Source organism: Psittacula echo, assembly GCF_963264785.1.
Source record: "Psittacula echo genome assembly, chromosome: 14".
Lineage (NCBI taxonomy): Eukaryota > Metazoa > Chordata > Aves > Psittaciformes > Psittacidae > Psittacula > Psittacula echo.
Genome location: NC_137750.1, coordinates 5,781,044 through 5,805,029, shown reverse-complemented (window position 1 = coordinate 5,805,029; position 23,986 = coordinate 5,781,044). Strand labels below are relative to the sequence as shown.

Sequence of the window (23,986 nt, the reverse complement as noted above, 5' to 3'; positions counted from 1 at the left end):
AGCCCTGCACTTGGCAGGGACGTCAGCTGCTGGGCTTCCTGTTTTCATCTGCTCTTAGCTGCAAACAATAACAGTGCAAATGGTTTTGAGAATAGGGCATCTCCATCAGACTTTGTTGTTTTCCCTCTCTCTGGGGCAGTGCTATTAAGGATCCACAATACAGAGATCCTTTTATTGCCTCTTGCTATCGTTTTGTTGCTTACTGCAATGAACTCGGTGTTTTCACAAGACACCTCAAAGGCTTCCAAGAAAGCAGCTTCCCCCAGCGCTGGTGCTGCTTGGCTGTGCTCTGGGGAGCGCTCTGGGAACAAAGCCGGTGTTTGCAGAGTCTAATGGGTAATAAGTGGAATGTTTCAGACTTAATCACAGCTCAATCATTGACCCTTCCCTCACATCTCGACGTTTTAAAATCACTAAAGCTGTGAAAAGAAGGAAACCTCCCAGAGCCTTGGCTTGTGTTGTCTGGGAATGCTGGTGAGGAGCTGGGATGGAGATGGCTGGGAGTGGGAAAACGTGCAGCTCTCCAGGGCCCTGCGTGTCTGAGGTGTAAACCCTGATTTAACGTGGCTATAGGAGAGGCTGGGAGCAGAAATGATGGGGTTGGTCACATGTGTGGTGGGATCCATGTAGCCGCACTAAGCAAGGAAGGAGATTCCTTTTAGACCTGTGGAAAAGGAGATGGAGGACATGCAGTAGTAGCTGGCTGCCTCGTGTAAGGCACGTGTATCCATGTGAAATGGAGCATGGGTGGATTTGGTATGAATTGCAGTGAAAAGGCTGTGTCTAGACTTGGTATTTGATGAGTGGGATAATCACTAGGCTTTAATTACTACAAACGAAAGAGAATCCAGCCTTGTCTCTAATGTCTGGGTAGGCAAGGGATGTTATCTGTGTTTCTCTGCCTCCCTTGGAGCAGGTTGGGATAAAGCTAAGGAGGGTTTGTTCATTCCTCTGGGTGCAGATGAAGCCCTCTCTCATGCTATGGAGGGACCTGGTGGGTTCCCCCACTCCCTAAACCTCCCACTGCAGCCCATGGCTTGGGGCAGCTCATCCTCCTGGAGCCTGAGGCACTAAACCCAGGGGAAATGGCTTTGTCAGGGTCACCGCAGGCTGCGGGACTGGGAGGCCGGGTTTGACCCCTTAGATCATAGCTACGTGCGTGGTGTTCTTGGGTAGTTCTCAGAAAGGATTTACATTCAACATCCCACCTTGAAACCTGAGCTGTGACTCACGCTCCCAGGAGCTGTATATTGAACAGCGAGGCATGTTGATTCTTTATCGTGTCCTGGTGCCAAGTGATTCACGTCGCTCCAAATCAGATTATGGAGCGGAGTGGGAGGGCAGTGATATTCCCCAGCAGCCTCCTCCACTCTCTTTAACATCCTCACCCCTCTGCTGCAGGTGGGAGGTCTTGTGTTCAAGGAGATGCTTTCTAGGTGTGCCGGGGCAGAGGGGTTCGCAGCAGTGTGGCTGTAAAGTACCATTTTGGTACCCAACTGGGAGCATCCTCAGTGATCAGCAGAGTTCTGGTCTTGGGGAGTTAAAAGCAGTAGAATCTGAGCTGGCTGCTGACCCGAAGAGCAAATAAATATCTATTGAAGTACCTGGTTAACCAGCAGCATCTCTGCTCGCTCGTTGTCCATCCCAGACACACGGATGTCTGTGCCGAGGGGATGTGATTAGCTTCTGACATCGTGCTGCCGATGCTCTTAACTCCCTAACTTTATTATAGGGAATCAGGGCTTGCTTTAATGACTTGATTGACTTTTGGTGGGCCGTGATTTACGAAGTGGTGCCCTGGCATTCCTGCATGGATGTTCAGTAAGTAAATCCAGATGGATTTACTAATTGGAAAAAGATACTGGCGTTTGAAGTGGTGTACTTAAGAAAGGAAATTTCATTTCTTTTGTTACTTAAGCGAGCCTTGGGGTTTGGGGGCACTGTAGAGAAAGCTCATTGTATTCAATTAGGACTTTTTCCCTTCAATTTGAGCTGCTTCATCAAATCAGCTGCTGAGGTTTAGGCCATGTTTTGGCTGGGTGAGCCCTGGAGCAGGAGGTGGTGGGCTGGGGACTCCTGCTGCGCTCCCCAGGACCTGCTGGGCCCATCTCAGCAGCACCACCCAGCCTCTGCTCTAATTTTCTGCCTCCTTCCAGAGGCTGTCATAATTTTTTCCCCCATTGTCACTTTATGTTCCCCTTCCAAGGCAGTTATTGTGCACCAGGGCTGCTGGAGCAGACTGCACACAGGGAGAAGAAGACCCTGCTCACGTAGCATCTCTTTCATCAATGCCCAGGCAGTTCAAGTAGTCCTGTAGTAAACCCCTGATGAAAGCGAGAAAGGGAGCTGGGGAGATAAGAAGAAGCCAAACCCCTTAGGGACTGGTGCAAAGAGAGGGTGTGAGCTGGGCTGTAGGATTGGTGCTGATGCTGTGTATGGTTTGCTTCTGTCTCTGGTTGTGTTCCTGCAGCCAGGAAATTCACTTTTTGCCCTGTTACTGCTGGTATGTTGGCTGCTTGAGGAAAGTCCAGCTTTGTCCCAGCTTTTCAGGCTGCCCTGATCCATGTCTGTCCCACTGTGCCAAAGGAAAAGCTCCATAGGAATAACCAGCTCCCATCATAAGAGCATGAGTGGTTTGCTGATGCTCACCTGATTAATTTTCTCCTTGTTCCCTCCCTCCCCAGGCAGAAGCAGATGCTGTGAAGGAGGGATGATGTATAAAACCTCTCCAGCCATGAAACCCATCATGATTCATGAGGGTAGTTCACTAGGAGCCTCGCGTGTGCATCCGAAAGGTTCATTAAGTCATTTGCACCCCCTGTAACAGAAGGCTCCTTCTGCAAAATGGGATGTTCACCAGGTTTAGATGGTTCCAGCTGTATTTGTTATAGCATTGACACATTCACAACATGCTAGGTCCAGAAAACTGCTGCTTTCAAAAGACACCAATTCATTTTGAGTTTTAATAGCCAGCCTCAATGATGAACACCTCTGGCAATGTCTGTATTGATTTAAAACATCCTAATGCCCCTTTCTGGAGTGTTTCAAATGGTTATTGACCATCTTGTCAGGCTGGGTTCTGTGCTTGGTGTTTATAGTCATCACTAAATGGGGATTTATATACCCAGAGCTTCAGGAATAAATAAAACTGGAGCACATAATCCCTCATCAGCTGATGAAATCCCTTGTTCACAAGTAGAGCTGTGCCCCCTTATTCTGATCACAGCTTTACTTCTTGGAGGAGCAATTTTGACTTTACGGGGCTCAGTGGAGCCTGGTGGTTTGTTCTCCTTTGCTCTTGGTTGGTGTTGTCACTGGGAGTAGATGTTCCTTTCTTTTGCTTTCCAAGAATTATCCTGGTTATCTTCGCAGGACTCTGCTGCACTCCTACACTTACACAGCCTGCAGTGAATAACCCACCCAGTTCAGCAGGTTGCAATGGGTATAATTCATGAAGATTTCATACTCTGAACAGCCTGACCCACCAGGAGAGAGCCCGGGCTTAGTGTGACCCATGCTGTGTCAGTGCTGACCTTCTCCATCTCCCAAGGCTCTTGAGATGGGGATCTGTGCGTTGTGTATCTCATCTGTTTTCCATTGCTGATTTCCACCTTGCTGGGGGAGCAGAGCCTGTTTTCACACATCGTGGTGCTTACATGATTGCTAATAGGGAGGAGGAGGAGAACCAGGCTGCAGCAGCACCAGCAAAACAACTTCCAAGTGCTTTGGCTGGGTTTTATTTCAAGGTACTCTTGAGTTAGCAGTGGGTCTTCAAAGAGATCAGCTGCCCTTTGAAGAGGAGGAGAGCTCTTGAGTTCGAGTTGGGAGTAACTTTCAAAGCAGGGTGGTCAGACCCTTTAAAGGCTGACAATGGTTGAGGGCGCTTGAGGAATGGCCCCTTGGAATAAGCCTGGCACATTTGGTTCCTTTGTCCTTTGCTTTGTTCTCAGTTGAGCAGTGCTGTGACAAGTGTGAGAGCTGCTGGCAATGGGAACTGCTGCTTTATCTGCCTGCAGAGACAGGAGCTGCCTCCACGCTTGCTGCTTTCATGACCACTTGGACAGGGAGAAGCGCTGTGCCCAGAGGAGACAATGTCCCCTCTGCAGATGACATCTGAAATGTGCTCTTGGCATCTCGGTCTGCTTCCTGCGAGTGTTCTCTTTCATGGCTTCTCATTAACATGTCTGTCTTTCCTGGGCTTCATCCAGTGTGTCCTGAATGAAACAGCAGAAGGGCTTAGCCACAGGCTTCTCTCTTTAATTCTGTTCAACTGTTAGAGCTCCAGAGGAGTTACAGCCTTATTTCCATCGCTGTCGTTTCAAGACGTCCCTTCAAGGAGACCTGTGGGTGGCATTTCAGCTTTCCAAGGGAGCGGGTGTGGGTGGAAGAGGCCAACAGCTTGCTGTGGATTTGGTGTACACCAGTGCTGGTGGCGTTGTTGGAGGATCAAGTTGTGCCCTGCAGGCGTTGCGGTGGAGGATGCGCTGTGCAGCAATGCCTCGTGCTGGAAGAGCTTTGGTCTTTGAGGTGGCTTTTCCTGTAAGCCTCTTAATCCTGCCTGAATCAACACAGGCACAGATTTAACAGCACGAGGATGTGGTTTTCCTGCTCTGCTGTTTGCTGTAGGGTCTGGTCGGGTCTCTTGCCTATAAAGAAGAAGTTAGCAAGCAAAGAGGGCTGGGTGGGTGTAAGGTTCCTCATCTGAAGTGCTTGGTGGCAGATGAGCAGTGTCTTCATGCCTGCGGGTGCAGGAGGACCACCTCTTGGGGGTACTTCTCAGCATCACCCATGGATGCTGGGGAACAGGGATGCAGGTAGCATCAAGGTTCATGCACTGGCTGCTCCGCTCTGTGCTCCTTTTATTTCAGGGTAATTTGTTAATCTATGATGAGGCTTATTAAAGTCTGTTGAGTGACGTGCTGGTTGGGACCCACGCTCTGAAATCAGGTCTGTCAGTAAGCGGGGAAGCTGCTGGGAGGCTTTCGGTGCTGCTTGGGCCATTAATCAGGGGAGTCATTTCCCCAACTGGGCTTCGTTAACTCGGTGCAATATTATCAAGGAGCTTTAATTTCCTGGCTACACCTGACAATCTGTTAAGTCTTTAATTCTGCAGCTGTATAAAATGGGTTCCTCAGGGGCTCATTTCCATCCTCACCCTGTGGATGCACTGCTGTGCTCGGTGCCATGGTGCTGGGGTCACGCGAGTGTGTGCACACGTGTGTGCAAGGGTAGTTAGTCCTCTAGAAGTAACTTTCCTGACATAGAATCGTAGAATCATAGAATAGTTAGGGTTGGAAAGGACCTAAAGATCATCCAGTTCCAACCCCCTGCCATGAGCAGGGACACCTCACACTAAACCATGGCACCCAAAGCTTCGTCCAACCTGGCCTTGAACACTGCCAGGGATGGAGCATTCACAACCTCCCTGGGCAACCCATTCCAGTGCCTCAGCACCCTCTCAGTAAAGAATTTCTTCCTTATATCCAATCTAAACTTCCCCTGTTTCAGTTTGAACCCGTTACCCCTTGTCCTGTCACTACAGTCCCTGATGAAGAGTCCCTCCCCAGCATCCTTGTAGGCCCCCTTCAGATACTGGAAGGCTGCTCTGAGGTCTCCACGCAGCCTTCTCTTCTCCAGGCTGAACAGCCCCAACTTTCTCAGCCTATCTTCATATGGGAGGTGCTCCAGTCCCCTGATCATCCTTGTACATACATAGCGAGGTAATAGGGCATTAAAACATCTGCTTTAATGGAGCATCTCCAGAGACCTGTGTTGCATCAAACCCATGTCTTGATGTGCTTGTCCTGTGGCTTGGAGCTGGCCGGAGGCTTGAAACCCTGTCTGAGCACAGCTCCAGGCTGGAAGGGGGTTAGCACAAGTGAAACTTGGGAGAAACACCACCCTGGTGCAGCTGCCTTCAGCAAAGCCTGAAATTTCAAGGTTTATTAAACTGGACTAACAATCAGTATCATTGCCTCTAGAGTGGAGCTTGTTCTGGCTTCATTCAATAAGCACAGTAATTCATTTATTTCCTAGCTATGGTTCTTTAGTTGAATGGGGATGGGAATCAGTTTTAGTCACCCTGAGGATGTTTTGGAGGAGTGAAATGAAAATCTGGAGCTCTAGCAGTCACTGTGCATTATGACAGCAGTATTAGCTGAGGAGCAATGCCAGGGCATGTACCATGAAGCGGAGGAAGGCCATCACCATTGCTTTGAAGGAAAGGGAATAAACTCCATTAAAAGATAAAACCAGGGCTATTCCCCACATTCAAACTGAAACAACTGTTTTAAGGATAAGGAAGTGTGTAAAAAGCTGTAGCTCAGCTGTGTCTTTGGGCATCGACTGTGGCTTCGAGAGTGGAAAGGTGTTTGTGATGCATCCATCTGGGGCTTGGAGAGTCCCCAGATGGGGTTAGGAGAGGGCAATGAAGTGGTTCTCAGCTCCAGTGTGTCTGTTCAGAGCGGCTTGACCACGTTATGGTGACAGGTTGGGATCTATTCAGGTAACAGCCTGGCTGCTTTGGGGTTTTTAACTGGTGCCTGGTGGTGCTTGGGGCATGCTGGGAGCATCCCGGGAGCATCCCAACTCTGCTTCTGCTTTGAGCCACCTCTGAGCAAGCACAAACCTCCTCAGCAAAGCTGCAGCTATTCTCTGGGTGCAGAGAGGGGCACGGGGGAGCACCATTTTATCACCTAAAACCATGAAACTCTTGTGCAGAATTTTCTGTCTCACACCAATGGTTCCGGGGCTGCTCAGAGGTGGCAGAAGTTTGGCAGCACCCACTCTTTGGGTGCTCAAAGGCACTTGTGATGCTCAGCCTGTGCTCTGGAAAGCTGGGTAAATGAAGGCTTTGATCATGTGTGTGATTTGGAGGTGGTGGGTTGGGGCTGGAGCTCTTGGTGAGGTTTCCTGCACCGCTGCTGCTGGAGGAGGCTTTTTTCCTTCTGAAGGCAGCAGGATCTCTCTCTAATCACTGTTCGGGTGTGATTTGTGCTTTTGATTTCTTTCCCATCTGATTTCAATTGCAACACATTTTTGTTTCAGTTCACTGTATCCTGAGACACGTTCATGTCCGGGCCTCTCTTTTATCCTTTTCCACATGGTATATGGCACAGGATGATGGAATATGCCTTTTCACTAAAAATCGATGTTTTATATTCTACCTCCCACCAGGAAGCTTTCCCAGATACGAGTATTGATTGTGCAGATAAAAGCCCTCTTTACACTCTAATTGCTCTTTAAATCAGCAGGGCTGGTGGGTTTACACTCTAATTGCTCTTTAAACCAGTGTGGTGGTGGGTGCTGGCTGGATGCCATAGGATGAAGCTGGTCCCTGAGCAAAGATGATGAGCGACACACCAAGCAGTGGTCATCTGAAGGGCATGGGTAATGCTTTGAAAGAATCCCTGCTGTTGGCCGTGTTACCTGGAACCAGGAGCTGCTGTGGTGCAGCATCACCTCCTGCATGACTCCAGCACTAATGGTACTTCCCAAGGTATTTTCAGTGCATCCCAACAGGCTCCTGAGAGGACAGCTTGGCAGCAGGGATACACTGCGATGTGAAACGGCAAGTAGCTGGTGATGCTCCACAGCACCTTCCCGGGGTCCCTATACCTGGAGGTGGCACTGAGCCGGTGGGTGCCTGCTTTGCCCCAATCCCTGGGGATACAGGAGGATGGATCCTGCCCACAGCCATGTGGGGTGGTGGTGTTGAGCCATAGAGTGTCTGATGCAGGAGGCAATTAGAGTCTTCCCATCCGTGACCCAGGGCACTGGGATCTGCTCCATCACTCCCAACACTGGTGAGTGTGGGTTCAAATTGCTCCCTGGGGAACAGTGCTGGGGCCCCTCAGGCCAGGCTGTCTGGAGAGGTGGTGCCCAGGGTTGGAGCAGGAGATGCTGTGTGGTAACAGAGGGATTTTACATACCAGAAGGAGGAAGCTCTGCAAGGGGCAGAGGTAATGAGAGCTGTGCTGCTGCAAGCTCCTGCCTCGCTCCGAGTCCCTGCTGCCTAATAAGACAGAAGCTGTGATTGAAGCTTTGTCAGTGCCTGGAGTTTTCCAATGGCTCTGTTTAATATGAACTTTTCAGGATTTAAAGAGAGGGAGCTCCTGCTGGTGCTGTTCCCGAGAATGGAACACAAACTGCAGAGCATCCCCCCCTTCATCTGCCTGCTTCCTTGAAAGGGAGAATAGCTTTGAAGCAGCTGCGTCCCCTGCCTCCAATCTGCCTGCTGCTGCCTGCTGCATCCCAAATCCACCCAGCGATGCCCAGGGGACTTGGTTGAAATGTGCTTTGTGATTGGGATGCAGGGAGGGGGATATGTGGGGCTGGGATGCTGGGGGATGTGGGGAGGGGGATGCAAGCATGGGGGATGTGGGAGACCCTCACACAGGCCAGGGCTTGTCCACACAGCAGTGATCCCAGTCTGTGCGGCTGCCGGGAGGTGCAGGAGGCTGGATAAATAACCCCAATTAGGGAATATCTGCCTTTCACACAGGCACCACTGAACTGAAATGACTTTTGGTTTCAAGCTGTGCCCATGTAATGGGTTAGCTGCTTAGACATCCTGTCCATCACATAACATCCCTCTCGGTGGGCTGTTGTAAATGAGGCTTTATTTCATCCCAATACAGAGGCAAACAGCGTTCAGCCTGGCTGGGTGGGTTATTGTTGGGCTCGTGGTTGTTTTTAACTTGGCTCGCCACTCAGCACAGAAATAGGCTGCTCCTGGCTCTGGAGTGGGATCCAGGGAAGCAGTGAAGCGGTGCTGTCCTCCCATTTGGAGGCTGCACAGGGAGTTACTTCATCCGGGTTTGGATGCAGAATGACTGCAGCGTATGAGCAGAGAGCTCAGATTGTGCTTTTCCTCTCTTATTTTCTCGTAGGCGGTGGAAGCAGGAGGGTTGGTGGGACTGGAACAGCCCCAGCACCCAGAGCAGGAGCCAAGCCTGGCAGCTGCCTGCGAGGGAGATGTGATGGGAACGTGCTCCCCCAGCATCCCCATTGCCCGGGATGGGCTGGGGGGGGACCAAAGGCAGCGGGGCAGGACCCACTGCTGGGTGTGAACCATTGCAGCCAAGGCAGCAGCCGGGTTTGGTGCTTTGCTTCTTGGGAGCTCCACAAACAAGGCCTTTGTTTTTCCTTTATAAAGACCTGGCGCTGTCTCATCTGTATTTGCTATAAGCTCAAACTAAGTCTCTTATTTTCTAAACTGTGTTATCTGCAAGTCCTGAAGCTCAAGCATATTCACTGCCATCTGTGTGTCTCTACCTAGCAGCAGAGTGCTTGCCCCAGGCCCTAGTTTTGCCCTCCTGGTGCGAGCTGAGCAGGTGATGCCCCCCGTGGTACATGCTGCTCAATGAGAGCTCTGGCCTCAGGGGCATCTGGAGAGAGGAAGCAAAGCTGAGATTGATTCTCTTCAAAGCCCTGAGATGTATCTGTGGCAGCAGATGGTGCGAACCGCCTTAAAGTCAGTATGAAATAGCACTGAATTCCCAATTACATAGAATTAAAGTAGTGCTTGCTTATCTATTTGTTTTCCTACCAGTCGTGGCTGTCCTCTTTGTACAAGGGGCTCTGGCCACGACGTGCTGCTTCCTTGCAAGCAGGTGATGGGATTTCACGGCATCCATAAGCAGTGTTCAGCTTTAAAAGAAGCAGTAAAGTATTTGTTAGGCTTTTTCCACCCAGGAGTCTTTCTCCAGTGTGCAGATGGGGCTGTGCCCTGGTATCCCGTCCCAGGGAATGCAATTAGAGTAACTTTGGGGTTTTTTGAAGCTGCATATTGTTTTCCAGGGGGAGCTCGGCAGCATTCCCAAAGCCTGGAGAAGTGGCTGATTGAGAAGAGCTCTGAGGCAGAAGCTCTTCCCTGTGAGGGTGCTGAGGCGCTGGCACAGGGTGCCCAGAGAAGCTGTGGCTGCCCCATCCCTGGCAGTGTTCAAGGCCAGGTTGGACACAGGGGCTTGGAGCAAGCTGCTCTAGTGGAAGGGGTCCCTGCCCGTGGCAGGAGCCTCATTGCTGGGTGCGAGAGCCGTGTGAAGCATCCATCACTTCCTGCGTTTGGTCAGGGTTTTGCTGGTTTGGTTCTGGGGTTGGGCCTTGGGGAAAGCAGGAGTGGCCCCAGGACAGTGTCTCTGTGTTGAAGACATCGGAGTCTCGCTGTGTACGGATCGGAAATGCCTTCAACTGAAAGCAGGAGTTTCTGGGAGGCTCAGTGCTGCGGCTTGCCATTGAAAAGGCAGATAAAGGATGTGTAAAATAATCCGTTTTTGGAATACTAGCAGAAAATGTAAGAAATGGGTGTTTTTTCCATGTATGTGTGTGCTTCCCGGCTGAATTCCCGAGGGAGGAGAGCTTAGCTCTGTTTGGCGGCTGAGTCATCCCACCCCGGGCTGAGGGAGATCGATTGGCCTTGGATTCAAAGGAGGAAAAAAGGAACCCAGCTCCTTGAAATTGATTCTTGAGAGGTATTTGCTGCCTTCCCCCAGATCCGGGTCTCTGCCCAGCCAAGGGCAGCCCCCAGGACATGGGGTCCTGTGGATCTCCTAAATGTTGAGGGCCAGGAGCATCCTCTCTGCTGCATCCCCACTGACTGCAGTGAGGAGCAGCGTGTTTCTGCTCAAGACAGGAGTTTTCATTCCTGAGACCATCACCCCAGATCCATAAATTGGAATTTACTGACGGAAAAATGCCCAGACCCTGAGCGAAGGCTCTTGTTGCTGCTGAGGCTGAGGATGAATCCTCCCTTTCACAAAGTAATGCTGCAGGTTGAGCCCTGGATTTGCTTTTCTGGTTTTACCCCAAAGAATACCCAAAACAGAAGAATTTAAGCATTTAGTAGTAGGCTACAAAGTGCTGTCAGACAGAAGGAAAAGCCTGGGATCCTTTCCTTAACGTGGGAAGGCATCTCCTGTTCTTCTGTCCGTTTCCTTCCCTTGCTGCAACAGACGGGTTTGAAACCTGCTTTGTTTGCACAAGCACTGCTGTAGGGGTAGAATTAGTTCCTGTGGATCAGGGGGGTAGTTTGTGTGTGCGATACCATTGGGATATCACACGCTGGAACGGCGAGTGTGGGATGATGGATTGTGCTCCTGGAAGTAGCCTGATGGTGTGGCTTCACCGGGAGAGCAGGCAGGAATCCAATCTGCTTGTCCCTTTGGGGGGAGCTGGGATTGATTTTGTACATTGGAGGGCTGAGAACAAAGCAGCACTTTTATTTTCCTCAGAAAGCAACTATTTATTCATTTTACTTTTCAGACTATGAGAATAGCCCCTTTTCCCTTGCGTTGGGTCTGCCCGTCCATGGCAGTGACCGATCCAGTGGGATCGGTGCCTTTCCCTCGCTCTGGGCTGTGTCTTGTGGAGGATAAGGATGGGAATCCCAGATGAGTCCCTATTCCAGAGCACATGTGAAGCTGCTGATCAGCAGATTCAACCTGGGACTGGGAAGCTCTCTAGGAACTGGCTTGTGAGGAGCTGGTGTGTGCTGGGGAAGCATCACCGGCTGTGGGTCACTGGTGTGCGGGACAGGATCTGGTGCATGGCCCATTACAGAGGCTGGAGCTGGTCTCTGCACCCCCAGATTCAGGCGCTGCTTTAGATTTTCTCCTAACTATGCCTGTGGGAGGGGGTTGGAACCGGGTGAGCTTTAAGGTCCCTTTCAACCCAAACCGTTCCATGAGCCTATGATATGCAGGTGTGTGCGAAATGAGGATGATGCCAGAGCACCCCTGGCCTGGAGGCAGGGTTGGTTGGTTGCAGATGTGGTCCTGATGTGCTGGGATGTTGGTGGGACCTTGCAGTGACAGCACTGAGCCCGTGATCGTGACCACTGCCCTGGGCTGCCATGGGGCAGTGAGCCCCATCCTTCCAGTGCGGGAGAGTTGCCTGGTCCCTTAATAGCTCCTCATCAAAATGCCTGTTTTCTTTCTAAGGTTGTAAGGAGATTGTGGTCTGGTCTTGTTCTTCCTTCCGAGATTCGCTGCCTCTGATCTCACTCAGATCAGAAGCTGTCGCCTGCCAAGGATCCGAGAGCCGAACATAGCTCAGCCCTCTGAAACGAAATGATTAAATCAGCTTGGATGTGTAAGATTCCAGCAGAGAATGATTCAGCAGCGCACTTCATCTACCGGGAGCTCTGTAAAGAGGTCTTGGAAGCTGGTGTGAATTAGTTTGCTTAAGAGGACCTGGTGCATGTAATTACATTGAGCATCGCGCTGCCGCTCTCACCCAAGAAATTAATCCTTAAACACGGCAGACATGAAGCAGGGAGGGTTTTGGCATTCCTGCTGCCAGGAAGCAGGCTGTGCCGCTCGAGGAGCAGCACCTTGGCCTTGTGGTTGCTGCGGCTTCCCACTGTGTGCTTGGCTTGTGTCCCGTCACCTCTGTCATGGTCGTCATCCCCTCAGCCCCGTGGAAGAGGCTGCCCTGGCACTGATGTTGCTGCGATCAGGGAGTTGGGTGTTTGAGAATGAATCCCTGTGGCTCTGGAGGCATAGGGTGCTGGTTTAATGGATCCAGGTGAGATTTCCAGAGGGTTGGTTTGTCTGGGCCATCACTGGACAACGCGTGCTGTGCCTTTCTTTCATCCCATTCCTCCAGCGCTTTTCCCTTTGAATGAAGAGCTGTGTTAAGGATTCATTTTCCCATACAAAAGTGCACCCAAATGCATGCTGGCAGCTCTTTGTAATGATGAGAGCTTTCCCAGGGAAATGTCCTGTTACGTTCCTGGTAATGTGTGCTCCATCCTTGGCGGTGTTCAAGGCCAGGTTGGATGAGGCCTTGGGTGGCATGCTTTAGTGTGAGTTGTCCCTGCCCATGGCAGGGGGGTTGGAACTGGATGATCTTAAGGTCCTTTCCAACCGTAACTATTCTATGATTCTATAAATCCCAGGAATTACCTGGTTTCTTGGGCCACTGGGGTTAGATGATGGCGTGCAGAGGGCTGGAGCAGTGATTTCATGTGGTACTCGATGGATCACTGGAGCAGCAGGGGAGAAGTTCATGAATTAGGATCAAGGTTTGGGGGGATAAAGGTGGTACTTGAAAGTGGGGGGAGGCTGAGAGGGGAGACAAGTGATGCAGGACCAGCAAGGATGCTCTGGAGCAATTGCTGGGAGCATCACAAGGAGGTACCCTGGGTCCCAAGGGAGCAGTGGGGGAGCGCTGAAGATGTGCTGGGTCTCTTTTCAGGCCAGGCTGTTACTGGTGTGATGTTTGAGCTGGGCTTTGGGCATCAGGCTCCACTCGCTTGGTAGCTGATGCTCTCTTTGGGGCAGAAGGGGGACCCACGGGTCAGGCTGGCGCGCTCCAGCGTCCTCCTGGCTCCAAACTTCAGACAGATCCCAGCAATAATCGCGTGTCTGAGAGCAAGTGGTAGTCAGTCATGCTGAATTAAACAACCTTTTATGAAAGCTCCTGTGCACGCCCGGATAAATGAAGGCGCCTAATAGACAGTGAGTCATGACACTCTATTTATCTTCCTTGCTGAAAGCCTGAGCAGATGCAGGGACCTCTTGTATCTGCCAGAAACGGTGGAAAATGCATTTGTTACGTACGGGGGGCTGTGGGGTGAGCTCATGCCGGCAGGCTGGGGCTGCAGTCACCGTAGTGTGCTAATGGGTGGCACGGGTGTCCTGCTTCCCTCCCTGCCACCAGCACGCAGGGGTGGGATCAGTGGCACTGGGCTGTGCTCGGACACCCGGAGCCTGGCCAGTTACAGGCTCTTCTAGCAGTAAATAAATGGCTATTTTTAAAAGTAAATCCTTATTTTGACCATAGTTGGGCAAGTCCAAGGAGCTCCGTTTTCGGCAGCTTTGTTCTCTGTGTGTGCAGACATTCCAGCAGCTCGATTTCCCCCACTTTGGGGACTCATTCCTTAAAAAAAGAACCTTTTCCCTTGGTGGTTTTATTTCCAGCTCCGACGTGATCTGTGCTGTCAGAGCTGATCAGAGCTGATGAGTGCAACCCGGGATTCCTGCCTGCTTCCCTTTGCCTAGCTCAGAGCCTGCAGCGCTCGCTGCCTCTCCCCGTACCTGTCTGTGGAGGGGATAGCAGTTATCCCACCAGAGGTGCTGTGCTTAATTACCTACAGTAATTAAACCTCTTATGGAGGTGCTGGGCAAGAGCAGCGTGCCTGCATGGCAGCAGGGAGCAGATGCTCGCTAACACCCATCTGCTTTTTAGCATCGAGGCCCTTTTGTGCTCCCTGGAATTCCTGCCACAGTGGCTAAAGGAGGGATGTGGAGGAGTTTAGGACCAGGCCAGGTTGGATGAGGCTTGGAGCAAGCTGCTCTAGTGGAAGGTGGCCCTGCCCGTGGCAGGGGTTGGAACTGGGTGAGCTTTAAGGTCCCTTCCAAACCAAACCATTCTATGACGAGCTCTCGGCTCTCTCTATGTGTGCAAGGAATAACTTCAGTTGCTTCTCTGCACTGTGGGTTGGGCAGTGGGGATTGATGGTTTCAGACTCAAGTGGTGCCAGTAATCCTTGAAACGAGCCTTTAAAGAATGGAGACTATGAAGAGAGATAACGGTGGTGCCCCAGAAGGCAGAGCTGTTGCTGTACTGCATTGCAATGCATGGTTGCTGCTGGGAGTGTGCATGTGTCTGGCTCCACTTCCTGAGGGCTGTTGATTTTGATGCAGTTTTTCTTCTGGGGCTTCCTTATGGTCAAAAAATGATGGAAAATGAGAGGTTGGGGAGAAGGGGATGGCGTGTGAAGGGGTGAGCTGGGGAATGGTGCTGCCTGCCCTACTGCAGCCTTCGGATGAAGGAGGGATGCTCATTACCGGAGTGATCCTCCCTCTGCCCAGGTCGCTGCCTGGCTGTGGCTGATGGCACTGACTCAGCAGCGATGCCTGTGGTGTTCCAGCGAGAGATGGGGTCCAGGATGGAATCTGCAGACCAGAAGTGCTGCTGGGACCTGTGTGCTGATAGGGATGAAGCCCAACTGCCACGGAGCATTTGTTACATCTGCTTAGAGTTAATGGAGCATTGAGGGTTTATGGAGACGAGCAGAGCAGGGAATGGGCTTGGGTTTGTAGAGTGAAGATGTTAATAGCATCACACCTGCAGTGAAGGAGAGCCTTTCTGTCAGGGGCTTGGACTGAATATTGAGCCTTTGGGAATCTTAGATGTATTCTGGGTAACTTTGATTTATCTCAGCCGCGAGGGGGGACAATTTAACATGCAATTATGTTCTGTACCTCGAGACAGGACGGCAGTGACTTGAGTTATTGTTTTCTTTAGCAAATCCTTCCTTCTTCCCTACCCCATCCCCTGATAAAGGCTCACACCCGGCTTGCTCAGCTTTTACTCGAGCAGCAATAACGCATAAAGCACATTTCCAGCTGCACACAAGCAGGTGCTGGCAGTGAGGAGTGTGGTGAGTGGTGTGGGGCTCCGAGGAGCCGAAGGGAATTTGGCAGCAGCTTTGCTGGAGCCGGGCCGGCCGCTGGCTCCGTGTGTGGCTGCTTGCTTCCCTGCTTCATCCCAATGCTTTGCTGTTCCCTGTGGGTGCAGTTATAGTGGATATCATAGGAACAGGTGAGAGAGAGACATTGCTGAGTGGGGGCTTTAGAAATAAGAGTATTTGATGCTTTTCTTCCTTTGCCTTGTTGCCGTGTGCATCAACACCAAACAATATTACAAATAGCCAGCTCATCGCAGATTTTAACAAGTGTTTTGAGCATCCATCTCTGCCTCCCTTCTCCCACACTTTAGAGACGGGAGCTGACAAAGTTTTACAGATGAGGGTGCTAATTCATCCCTTGTCGGTTTAAGCTGAAGGAAAGAATTATGGAGCCCATAGTAAGGGATTTGTGTTGCTCTGAGAGCCCTTAGGTCCCTCCCTCAGCTGCTTTCAGCTCCAGGTCCCTCCTCAGCGAGGCAAAGTCTTGTTGGAAGAATTTGATGGGGAAAAGATGAAGGAGGATTTTTGGAGCTTGATTTTTCCAGCATCTTAAGGGGGGATCCAGATTGCCATGAATGTGTTTGCTCTGGAATGGGGAAAGAAGGAGACATTGGGATGCTGCCCAGGAGAAAGTGTGTTCACCACGGGGTACCAGCTCCTATAGCAAGCTGGAGCTCCTCAGTGCCATGGGACTGGGCTGGAGCGGGAGGTTTGGAGCCAAATTGAGCCTAAAGTGGCTCTTAGGCCACCTAAAAGGGGTTGCACGGGCTCCTCACACACTTTTCCAACAGGGATTTGAAGAGCCCCAGCCCTGATCAGCAGCCTGGTTGAGCACACTTAATTTCAAGCATTTGAGAGCTGTAGGAGGAGAGACAGGGCTAAAGCCAGGCCTAATTGGAGAGAAGGAGAAGGGCTCTGAAGCAGATGTGAAAAGCTGGAGAGCTCCATAGGCTTTGGTTTGAGTTTGGGAGCCGAAGCAGTGCAGTAGCGAGGGTTTCTTTGAGCCCAGGGTAAATAGCGTGTCCGTCTGTTTGCATACCGCTTGCGCGCGCAGTAAAGCTGAGCTCACGGCTAACGCAAACAGTTTTCATTAAGAAATAATCAGAAATAAAAAGCCATTTCACATGCTGATAAGGAGCCAGTTGGTTTTTGTATTTCACCAGCAGTTTAAGCCATACTCAAAGCCATTTATCTTTTTCCAGTGCTGGCTGCAGAGGATATGAAAAATGCAGCAGGCTGCACATATGTAATTAAACTTTTGGCAGAATCTTTGCCCTGCAGCTTTGCTAAGAAATCCAGTAATGATAAATGGAGAGGAATGTATGGAGCACTTTCTGTGAACAAGACTTAAAATAATGTATGTGGTGCAGATAATTATTTGCCACATAATTGTCTTGGCAGCGTTCTCATGGGCCCCCTCGTCTGATTGTGTCAGCTATTCTTTAAAAGCCCCCTCCCTTGTTCTCCTCTTATCACTCCTCCAATTTGCTATTGAGGCTTTCCTGACTTCCAGCCAAATCCGTGTTTTGCTGTAATGATTGTTTTGTTCCCCTTAGCCTGGGTGAGATGCAGCGTTTCAGGCTGGGAGCGCTCCGGGTGCTGTGCTTTGTGTGACAGCCGCACGCATCCCTCCCGTGCCGTGTCCGATGCTGTGCCGGGATCACCCTTCCACTGTAATTATCCCTTTTTTCCTGGTTTTTAAATCATTTCCAGCACCAATCGGCATTGCTTGACCCGTGTGCACTTTGTAGTCTCACTGTTAGATGTGATGCTACTGGGAAAATGATGCTGGGGTTGTCTCTCTCGGTTTGGTCTTGCTGCCTTTATCCCCTGCTAATGCACAGATAATCTGTAGGAGAGGCAATTTGGTGTTCAGATTGTCCAGGCACACCACCCCCAGCACTTCCCTGCTGAAAGCTGCATCTCTCCTCTTTATTTCCTACATTTGCAGAGCGCTGTGGCATCCCCCCATCCTTTGTCACCGCTGTCCTTGAAGGTGCTTCAGATCTGCTTATAAAATGTCTAATGTTCATCAACAGTTTTGTCAGGAGTAGGAAGCAGGCTACTTGTAGGTAAAATATAGTAATAATTAACAAAAAAGGGATCTAATAGAAGTGGTAGGAGTGTGTTGGGGCTGGATGATCCCTTTGTGGGCGGCAGGCTCGTGTTAAGCAACAGAACTGGTCTGAGCATTGCCTTTTGTTCATGAGAGCCATGAGATGGATCTTTTCTGGTAATCTGATAACGGGGAGAGGGGGATAAGTTTCATCAGAATGGGGAAAGCTGAAGCTTCCCCTGTTACAGACATGAGATGAGCGCTGGCCATTGCATCCCTTGCTGGGCTCCTTCACGGAGGATGCTTATGAGCATGGGGGAAGTGTGGATATTCCTGTCTGATGCTCTCAGGTATCTGGTATCTGCAGGCATGGGTGGCCCCAGAGTGCAGCTGGGTCCCTCTGTGGTGCTTGCAGCTCCTTTCTGGGGCTTTCTCCCATGCTGGTGGCTATGCATTCAGTAGAGCAGGCTTTTCCTCAGCCAGAATTCACCTACAGACAGGGGTTGGGGGAGCTGAGATTGAAACCTAGAGCAGGGAGCTGGGAAGGCTTTGCTTTGATGGTTAAACACCAACAAAAGCCTTGCTGTGCCTTGCTGCAGGAGTCCTGGGTTACAGTGCAGACCCAGAGTGAACCCATCAAACCCAGGGACAAGGGAAATGAGGAGACAGTACAACTGGGATGAGGCAATGAAAAGCCCAATAAACCATCAGCTCAGAGCACTGAGGGATAACGTGCATGAGAGCATCGTGAGTGGCTTGGCTGGCTGGGTTGAGCTGGAGCTGGGGCAGCTCTCCCCTTCCTGAAGGCTCCATGTGTGTCCCAAGGGGACCATGAGCATCGTGCCACCACAGCGGTCCCCTCCCTGCCACAATCCCTGTGATCCCCTGGGAATGGGGCAGGAGAAATAGCCAAAAGGGAGATGGGAGCATCACAAGAGTGGGACAAACGAACGTCTCCGCGAGCAGAGCAGATGTCGAGGCAGAGTTGTTTTGTTCACAGCCAGAAAGTCAGGTTTTTGGAAACGCTGCTGCCATTTGGTTGATCAGTTCTGTCAGTGCCAAGCAAAAAGCAGCTTGGGAGGGGTTGGATTCTTTGGCTCATTCTGCCTAAACCATCGGGATGCAACTGAGCCATCCGGGTTTCCTTTTTACAGGGGCCTGTAGTGACAGGACAAGGGGGAATGGCTTTAAATTGGCAGAGTGAATTTAGATTAGATATGAGGAAGAAACTCTTCACTGTGAGGCTGGTGAGAATTAAACAGTGATGGAGCACCCTGCCTGGTGTCAGTGCCACTGTTCTCAGCGGGTGCTGTGAGTGGTGAGAGCGCAGTGGAGGTGCTGCTGCACTGGCAGCAGCAGCTTTTTTGGCCTGATTTAAGAAAACCCCAACTCCCTGATCTCACGTTGTGCATTCCCCTGAAGTCTGCAAACTGCAGAGCTCCCCCAGAGCCACCCAACCTCCACCTCCAGCACCCGTCCTGCATAAAAGCAGTCACTCCTGCTTTTATTGAACACTTGTTGCTCTCTATAAAGGGAGAAGTGCTGGTGTTTTGTCACTTGAATCTAAGTGCTCTTCTCTAAATGGTTTACATGGTATTTTTCCTCCTCCCTGGGAAGCCCTGAATGGCAGAGGGGGATTCCTGCACCTTTCTGCATCCTTACATCACCCTGCGGTGATGGGGCTGTTGGCAGCACTGGGTGCAGCCCTGTGGGTCAGCATCAGCTGAGGATAACTCTGTTTGTGGGACCAGGGGGATGTGTGCCAAGCAATTAAAGTAACACGGTGGTCTGGCAGAAGGAGGGGATGTCATCTGTAAGTGGCTTTAGCCTTGGCTGCCCCTTTGCCAGCCAAGCCACGCCAGCGTTCCTGCAGTGAATTGGACAAGCTGCTCCGCTGGATCTAATTGGCCTTGCTGTTGCTTAAAACCATATTTATCTTTGGCCCCATGGGCTGGAAGGGAGCTCTGCCATCAAACGTGACTGTGTGTTATTGACTGGGCTGGGATTCGGGGACAAAGTGGCTGGCTCCATATGGCTAATGACACTATTTAGCGGTGCAGCATCTTGCTGTGCGGTGGCCTTGTGGGGGAAAGCACGAGCGTTGTGGTTTGCAGCCCTGGTGACACCATCCAGGGATGCTTCTGTGCATGGGGGGGGGCAGGAGGTGCCTGCTCCCATTGCTGTCAAATGGGGTTTTAGTCTTTGAGCTGGTTTTTTGCTACCGAAGAATATTAAATTGTTGTGTGTGTTTTCCGCCCTGCTGAGGACCATTTTGGGATGCCTTTAGGTGTCCGTGTTTGTGTTGCAGATGGCCAGATGCGGTGTTGCTTTCCCAAGGTGACCTCCTGTGTCAATTTGCATGAGCCCTCTCATCCCAAGGTTCTTAATTGGTGCTGAAACACATGCTGTGTGGTGTGCGATGTGATGGCCGGGTACCGTCCTGCCTCCAAATAGCAGGGGAAGCAATTGGAATTCCATCAAAGCAGCTTCGGATGGCTCCTTATACTGTGTGTATGAACAAAAACAGGGAGAGCGTGGGTCAAAGGACAGCAGAGAGAATTCTGTAAATCCAAGGGGAGAGAATTATATTGTCTAAATGTCAAATCTTTAATACTGAGCCATAGCTGCGCGGGGTGCAGGAATCTGTGCTCCTCATGTCTTGGCATCCCTTCACCTTTTCATGCTGAAGGTCTCAGTGTGCGTGGGCTTTATTATGATGCTGCCTGGTGCTTGTTCACAGCCCTAATTGGGCCTGAGGTTTTAGTGGCATGGTTTTAGATAACTGATTGAAGTAAAGCTGATGGTAATGGTCCTGCTGGGAGCAGAGGTCTGGAAGAGCCTGGAGTTATCTGGTGATGTCTTAGCAAATGGCAGTGGCAAATCTTTTGGTGGCGAAACAAATAGTCACTAAATATAGCTCAATGCACTTGTTTTGTGAGTGGTGTAAGATCAAAATGAAGTGTTATAGGGCTTTTCTGTACTGGTGATGGCAATGGAACTGCAGACCTGCAAAGTTTGGGGCTGGGAGGGTGGGCAATGGACTTACCATGGGTCCCTGCTGCTCATCAACCTCATCAGCCACCGTCCCCAGTGCTTGTCCCCACCACACTGGGACTTTGCAGGGGTGGGTGATGCTGGGGAGCCGTGTGGGTCCCCAGAGGAGGAAGCGGAGGCAGAAGATGAACTTGTGCTTTGACTCAGGGGCTCCCTAGCCCATGGGCTCTGCAGTTTGCCTGGCGGAAGCCTCTACCTTGGAATGAAGGGGACAACACACACACCTTCAGCCCTGCTTTGGTCAGTGTTAGTCCTTCTCCCTGCTGTTTCCTTCTGGGAGGGGAGGCGGGAGGTGCCCCGCTCTGTCCCCCTCTCTTCTGACCTGTCTCTCTTTCTGTCCCTGCAGACAAAGGTGAGAACGGGGAGCCCTACCAGAGGAGGAAGGGTGCAGGGGCCACCCTGCCGGACACCCCCCCGGCATTCCCCGTGCCCAGGGATGGGGCCCCCGCGGCCAGCAGCAGCAGCTGGAGGCGCATTATGCTCATGATCCTCGCTATCACCATCCACAACATCCCAGGTAGGTCCTGCCCGTCCATCCCTGCTCACGGGCAGCCCCTTCCCGAGGCCATCCCGGGAGGATCACGCACGGCTGCTGCCACCTTCTCTCCCTTCTTCTGTTTCTTGCTGCTCGCAGATGGCACTCCCCAGATGGGTGCCTTGTGACGAGATCTCTCACGTCAGGTCTTGCTCTCGGTATGGTTGAACCGTGTGAGGTCTTGGCAGCCAAACCCCTCATAGAGAGAGGGACTGGGAGGGACCTTGAACATCTGCAGCCTCGCTCCCTGTTGCCAGCCTGTCGTGGGTGCACACAAAAAGGGGAAGGTTTTGCACTAAGTGAGCAGTAACTGGATTTCCTCCTTCAAACGGAGGGTCAGGGAGCCGGGTGAGGAGCCAGGTGCGGTGTGCACCTCGGTGCCGTGGGCTCTTGTCTGAGGGTTCCTGTCATTCAGCAAGCAAACAGGAAGTTCTGTAGAGGAGTGAACCAAGTGTCACCTGTAGCAATAGGTTAATGGGAACACAGCTCTGGCTGCTGCGGAGATGCTGCTCTAACCTTTCGTTGCTTGTCCAAGAGCACAAAGCCTCCCTTGGACAGTTACAGAGGCTCCGGAATTCTCTCTTGCATCTTAAAGGTCGCAATATTAAAGCTTAATAACCAGAGGGGAGCATGACCATGGCCTGCAGAAGGTCTGTGCTCAGCCCCTGTCCTGGGGCTTGGCTCAGCTCAGTGGGGTCTGTGGGTCACCATGGGGGTGTCCGACAGGTGCCAAGCCCTGTCCCACATTCCTCTTCCTGCTCTTTTCTACCTGGTGTGTGCCCTTCCAGCATCCCTTAGTGATGCTGTGGGTGTCAATGCCTGTTTATACTCTGTAGGGCCACTCACTGATGGCAAAACCCTGTGCCAACATCCTCCTTTCAGTGGGGCTTTGCCTCAAGTCATCCAGATGTTTTCGCATCAGAGAGGTTGGGACTTGAGCCTGCATCTGCCATTGTATTCCCCAGAGCCCTGCCTGCAGGTCGTGGGATGCCAGCACTGATTTCACCCTAATAAATAATTCAGATTGTGATTAAACCAAGAGCTCATGGCCTGCCCTGCTCATTAAGGGGCTCTGGTCTGTCTTGCATGAAGCAGATGCTGGTCCAGCCTCTCAGTGGGCAGCAGGACAGGCTTTCCATGAAGTCCTTCTGCTTTCCTGACAGCACCAGCAGCACTGTTTGGATCTGCTGCGGCCCCTGCCTGCAGCTCCGGGTTTGGAAACACTGTAATGCTCTACCTCAATTAGCAGCCCTGCAGCACAAGGCTGACACTGTAATTAGTGCAGGCTCCCGCAGAGTAATGACACCTCAGGGAGCGCGTGGGGCGGCAGGGCCTGTGCTGGGGAGATGCACAGGGATGCTCCGTGCCTCTGTGCGATGCTCTGGTTGCTGCAGCAAGGAGGATGCAGCCCATGGGTGGCTGCTCCTGTCTGTGTTCACCTCGCTGGATCCTGGGTCTGCCCAGGGGCTGTGATGGGCAGGAGGTGGTTTTGGTCCCCTGAAACCTGTGGTGTTGTCACATCTGAGCCCAAACTCTGAAGTCCCTTTGTCTGGTGGTTAAAACTTTGGACAAGGGCCTGTAGGGACAGGCCAAGGGGAATGGCTTTAACCTGCCAGAGGGGAGACTGAGATGAGCTCTTAGGCAGAAGCTCTTCCCTGTGAGGGTGCTGAGGCGCTGGCACAGGGTGCCCAGAGAAGCTGTGGCTGCCCCATCCCTGGCAGTGTTCAAGGCCAGGTTGGACACAGGGGCTTGGAGCAAGCTGCTCCAGTGGAAGGTGTCCCTGCCCATGGCAGGGGTTGGAGCTGAATGAGCTTTAAGGTCCCTTCCAACCCAAACCATCCGGGATTCTATGACTCTAAAACCTTCACCAGGACCAGGTCCATCCCTGTTCTCCTCTCTCACTGGTGGGGATTGGTCTTCTTCTTGTATTGCCAGCAAACAACAGTTTTCTTTATATTGAGTCCCATTTTGGGCTGAACACGCTTCAGCCTTGGCAGTGCATCTCTCTTCAGGCCAACATGCTGGAAGGCAGTTAATGTGTGGGTGACACAGTGGAATGTAAAGACAAGCCTCTTGCATTCAGTTGTATTTAGTGGGCTCTGCTGGCAAGCCAGAGGTTGGTTCATTTGTTCCAGGGCCGGGAATGGCAACGTAAGGAATAAATTGATGATGACAGGAGATGCCAAACCACAGACTATTGCTGGTAATTAATATTCATATATGCTGGGTTTAGTGAAACATTAATTATGCATTTAATCAAGCCCTGTTGATTCTGGTTTATCTTTGTACCTCGGGTGGTTGTTATGCTGAAGACTTCAGATTAATTAAAATGTTACTGGTGTATCACAAATAACAATTAGCGAGGTGTGAGTAGAACCGCCTTTCTCTTTGTGCCTGTTTAGAAGGGAGGAGGAGAGCCCGGTGGGATGGAGCTCCTGGGGCCACTGCTGGCTCCATGGGGAGCTTCTGGTGGGGTCTGCTTTGCTCTGAGCCCAGCCATGGTGGTCTCCAGGCTGCGTGAGATTGGGGGTTCCTCTGATGGGGAGATGCTGCAGGAGCCCTGAGTGCTTGTGCTGCTCTAGGTGAGGAGAACAGGACCAAGGCCATGTTCTGCAACAGTCTTTGTGCCTTGGGGCTCTTATTGGCATCGTGGTGCTCACAGGGGTGTTGTGGGCTCTGTGCTTCCCTGAGGAGCATGATGCTCCATCCCTGGTCACCCCGAGGAGCATCCCCACTGATGTACCCCCTTCTGCTCTTGCTCCTGGGGAGGCAACGAAGCTGATCCCAGTTGTCACAGGCACAAGGTGATGCTTCCAGCCACCCTGATGTTGCCAAGGAAACCTGCATTCTCTTGTTTCTTTGCAATATGGGCAGGGCAGGGTGATCCTAGACCCTGGCACATGCCATAAACATTCCCAGGAGCTGC

General features: G+C 51.5%; 1 protein-coding gene across 1 annotated transcript in view; it reads left to right on the top strand.

Annotated features, from left to right (window-relative positions):
- Positions 1 to 23,986, top strand: part of SLC39A11 (solute carrier family 39 member 11) — a gene marked incomplete at its 5' end in the record, with an annotated part of 74,805 nt that overhangs the window by 22,354 nt on the left and 28,465 nt on the right. Inside the window, one exon of the mRNA XM_080629502.1 lies at positions 20,872 to 21,042. Coding sequence (XP_080485628.1) covers positions 20,872 to 21,042 — 171 coding nt within the window. The remainder of the gene's footprint in view (positions 1 to 20,871; positions 21,043 to 23,986) is intronic.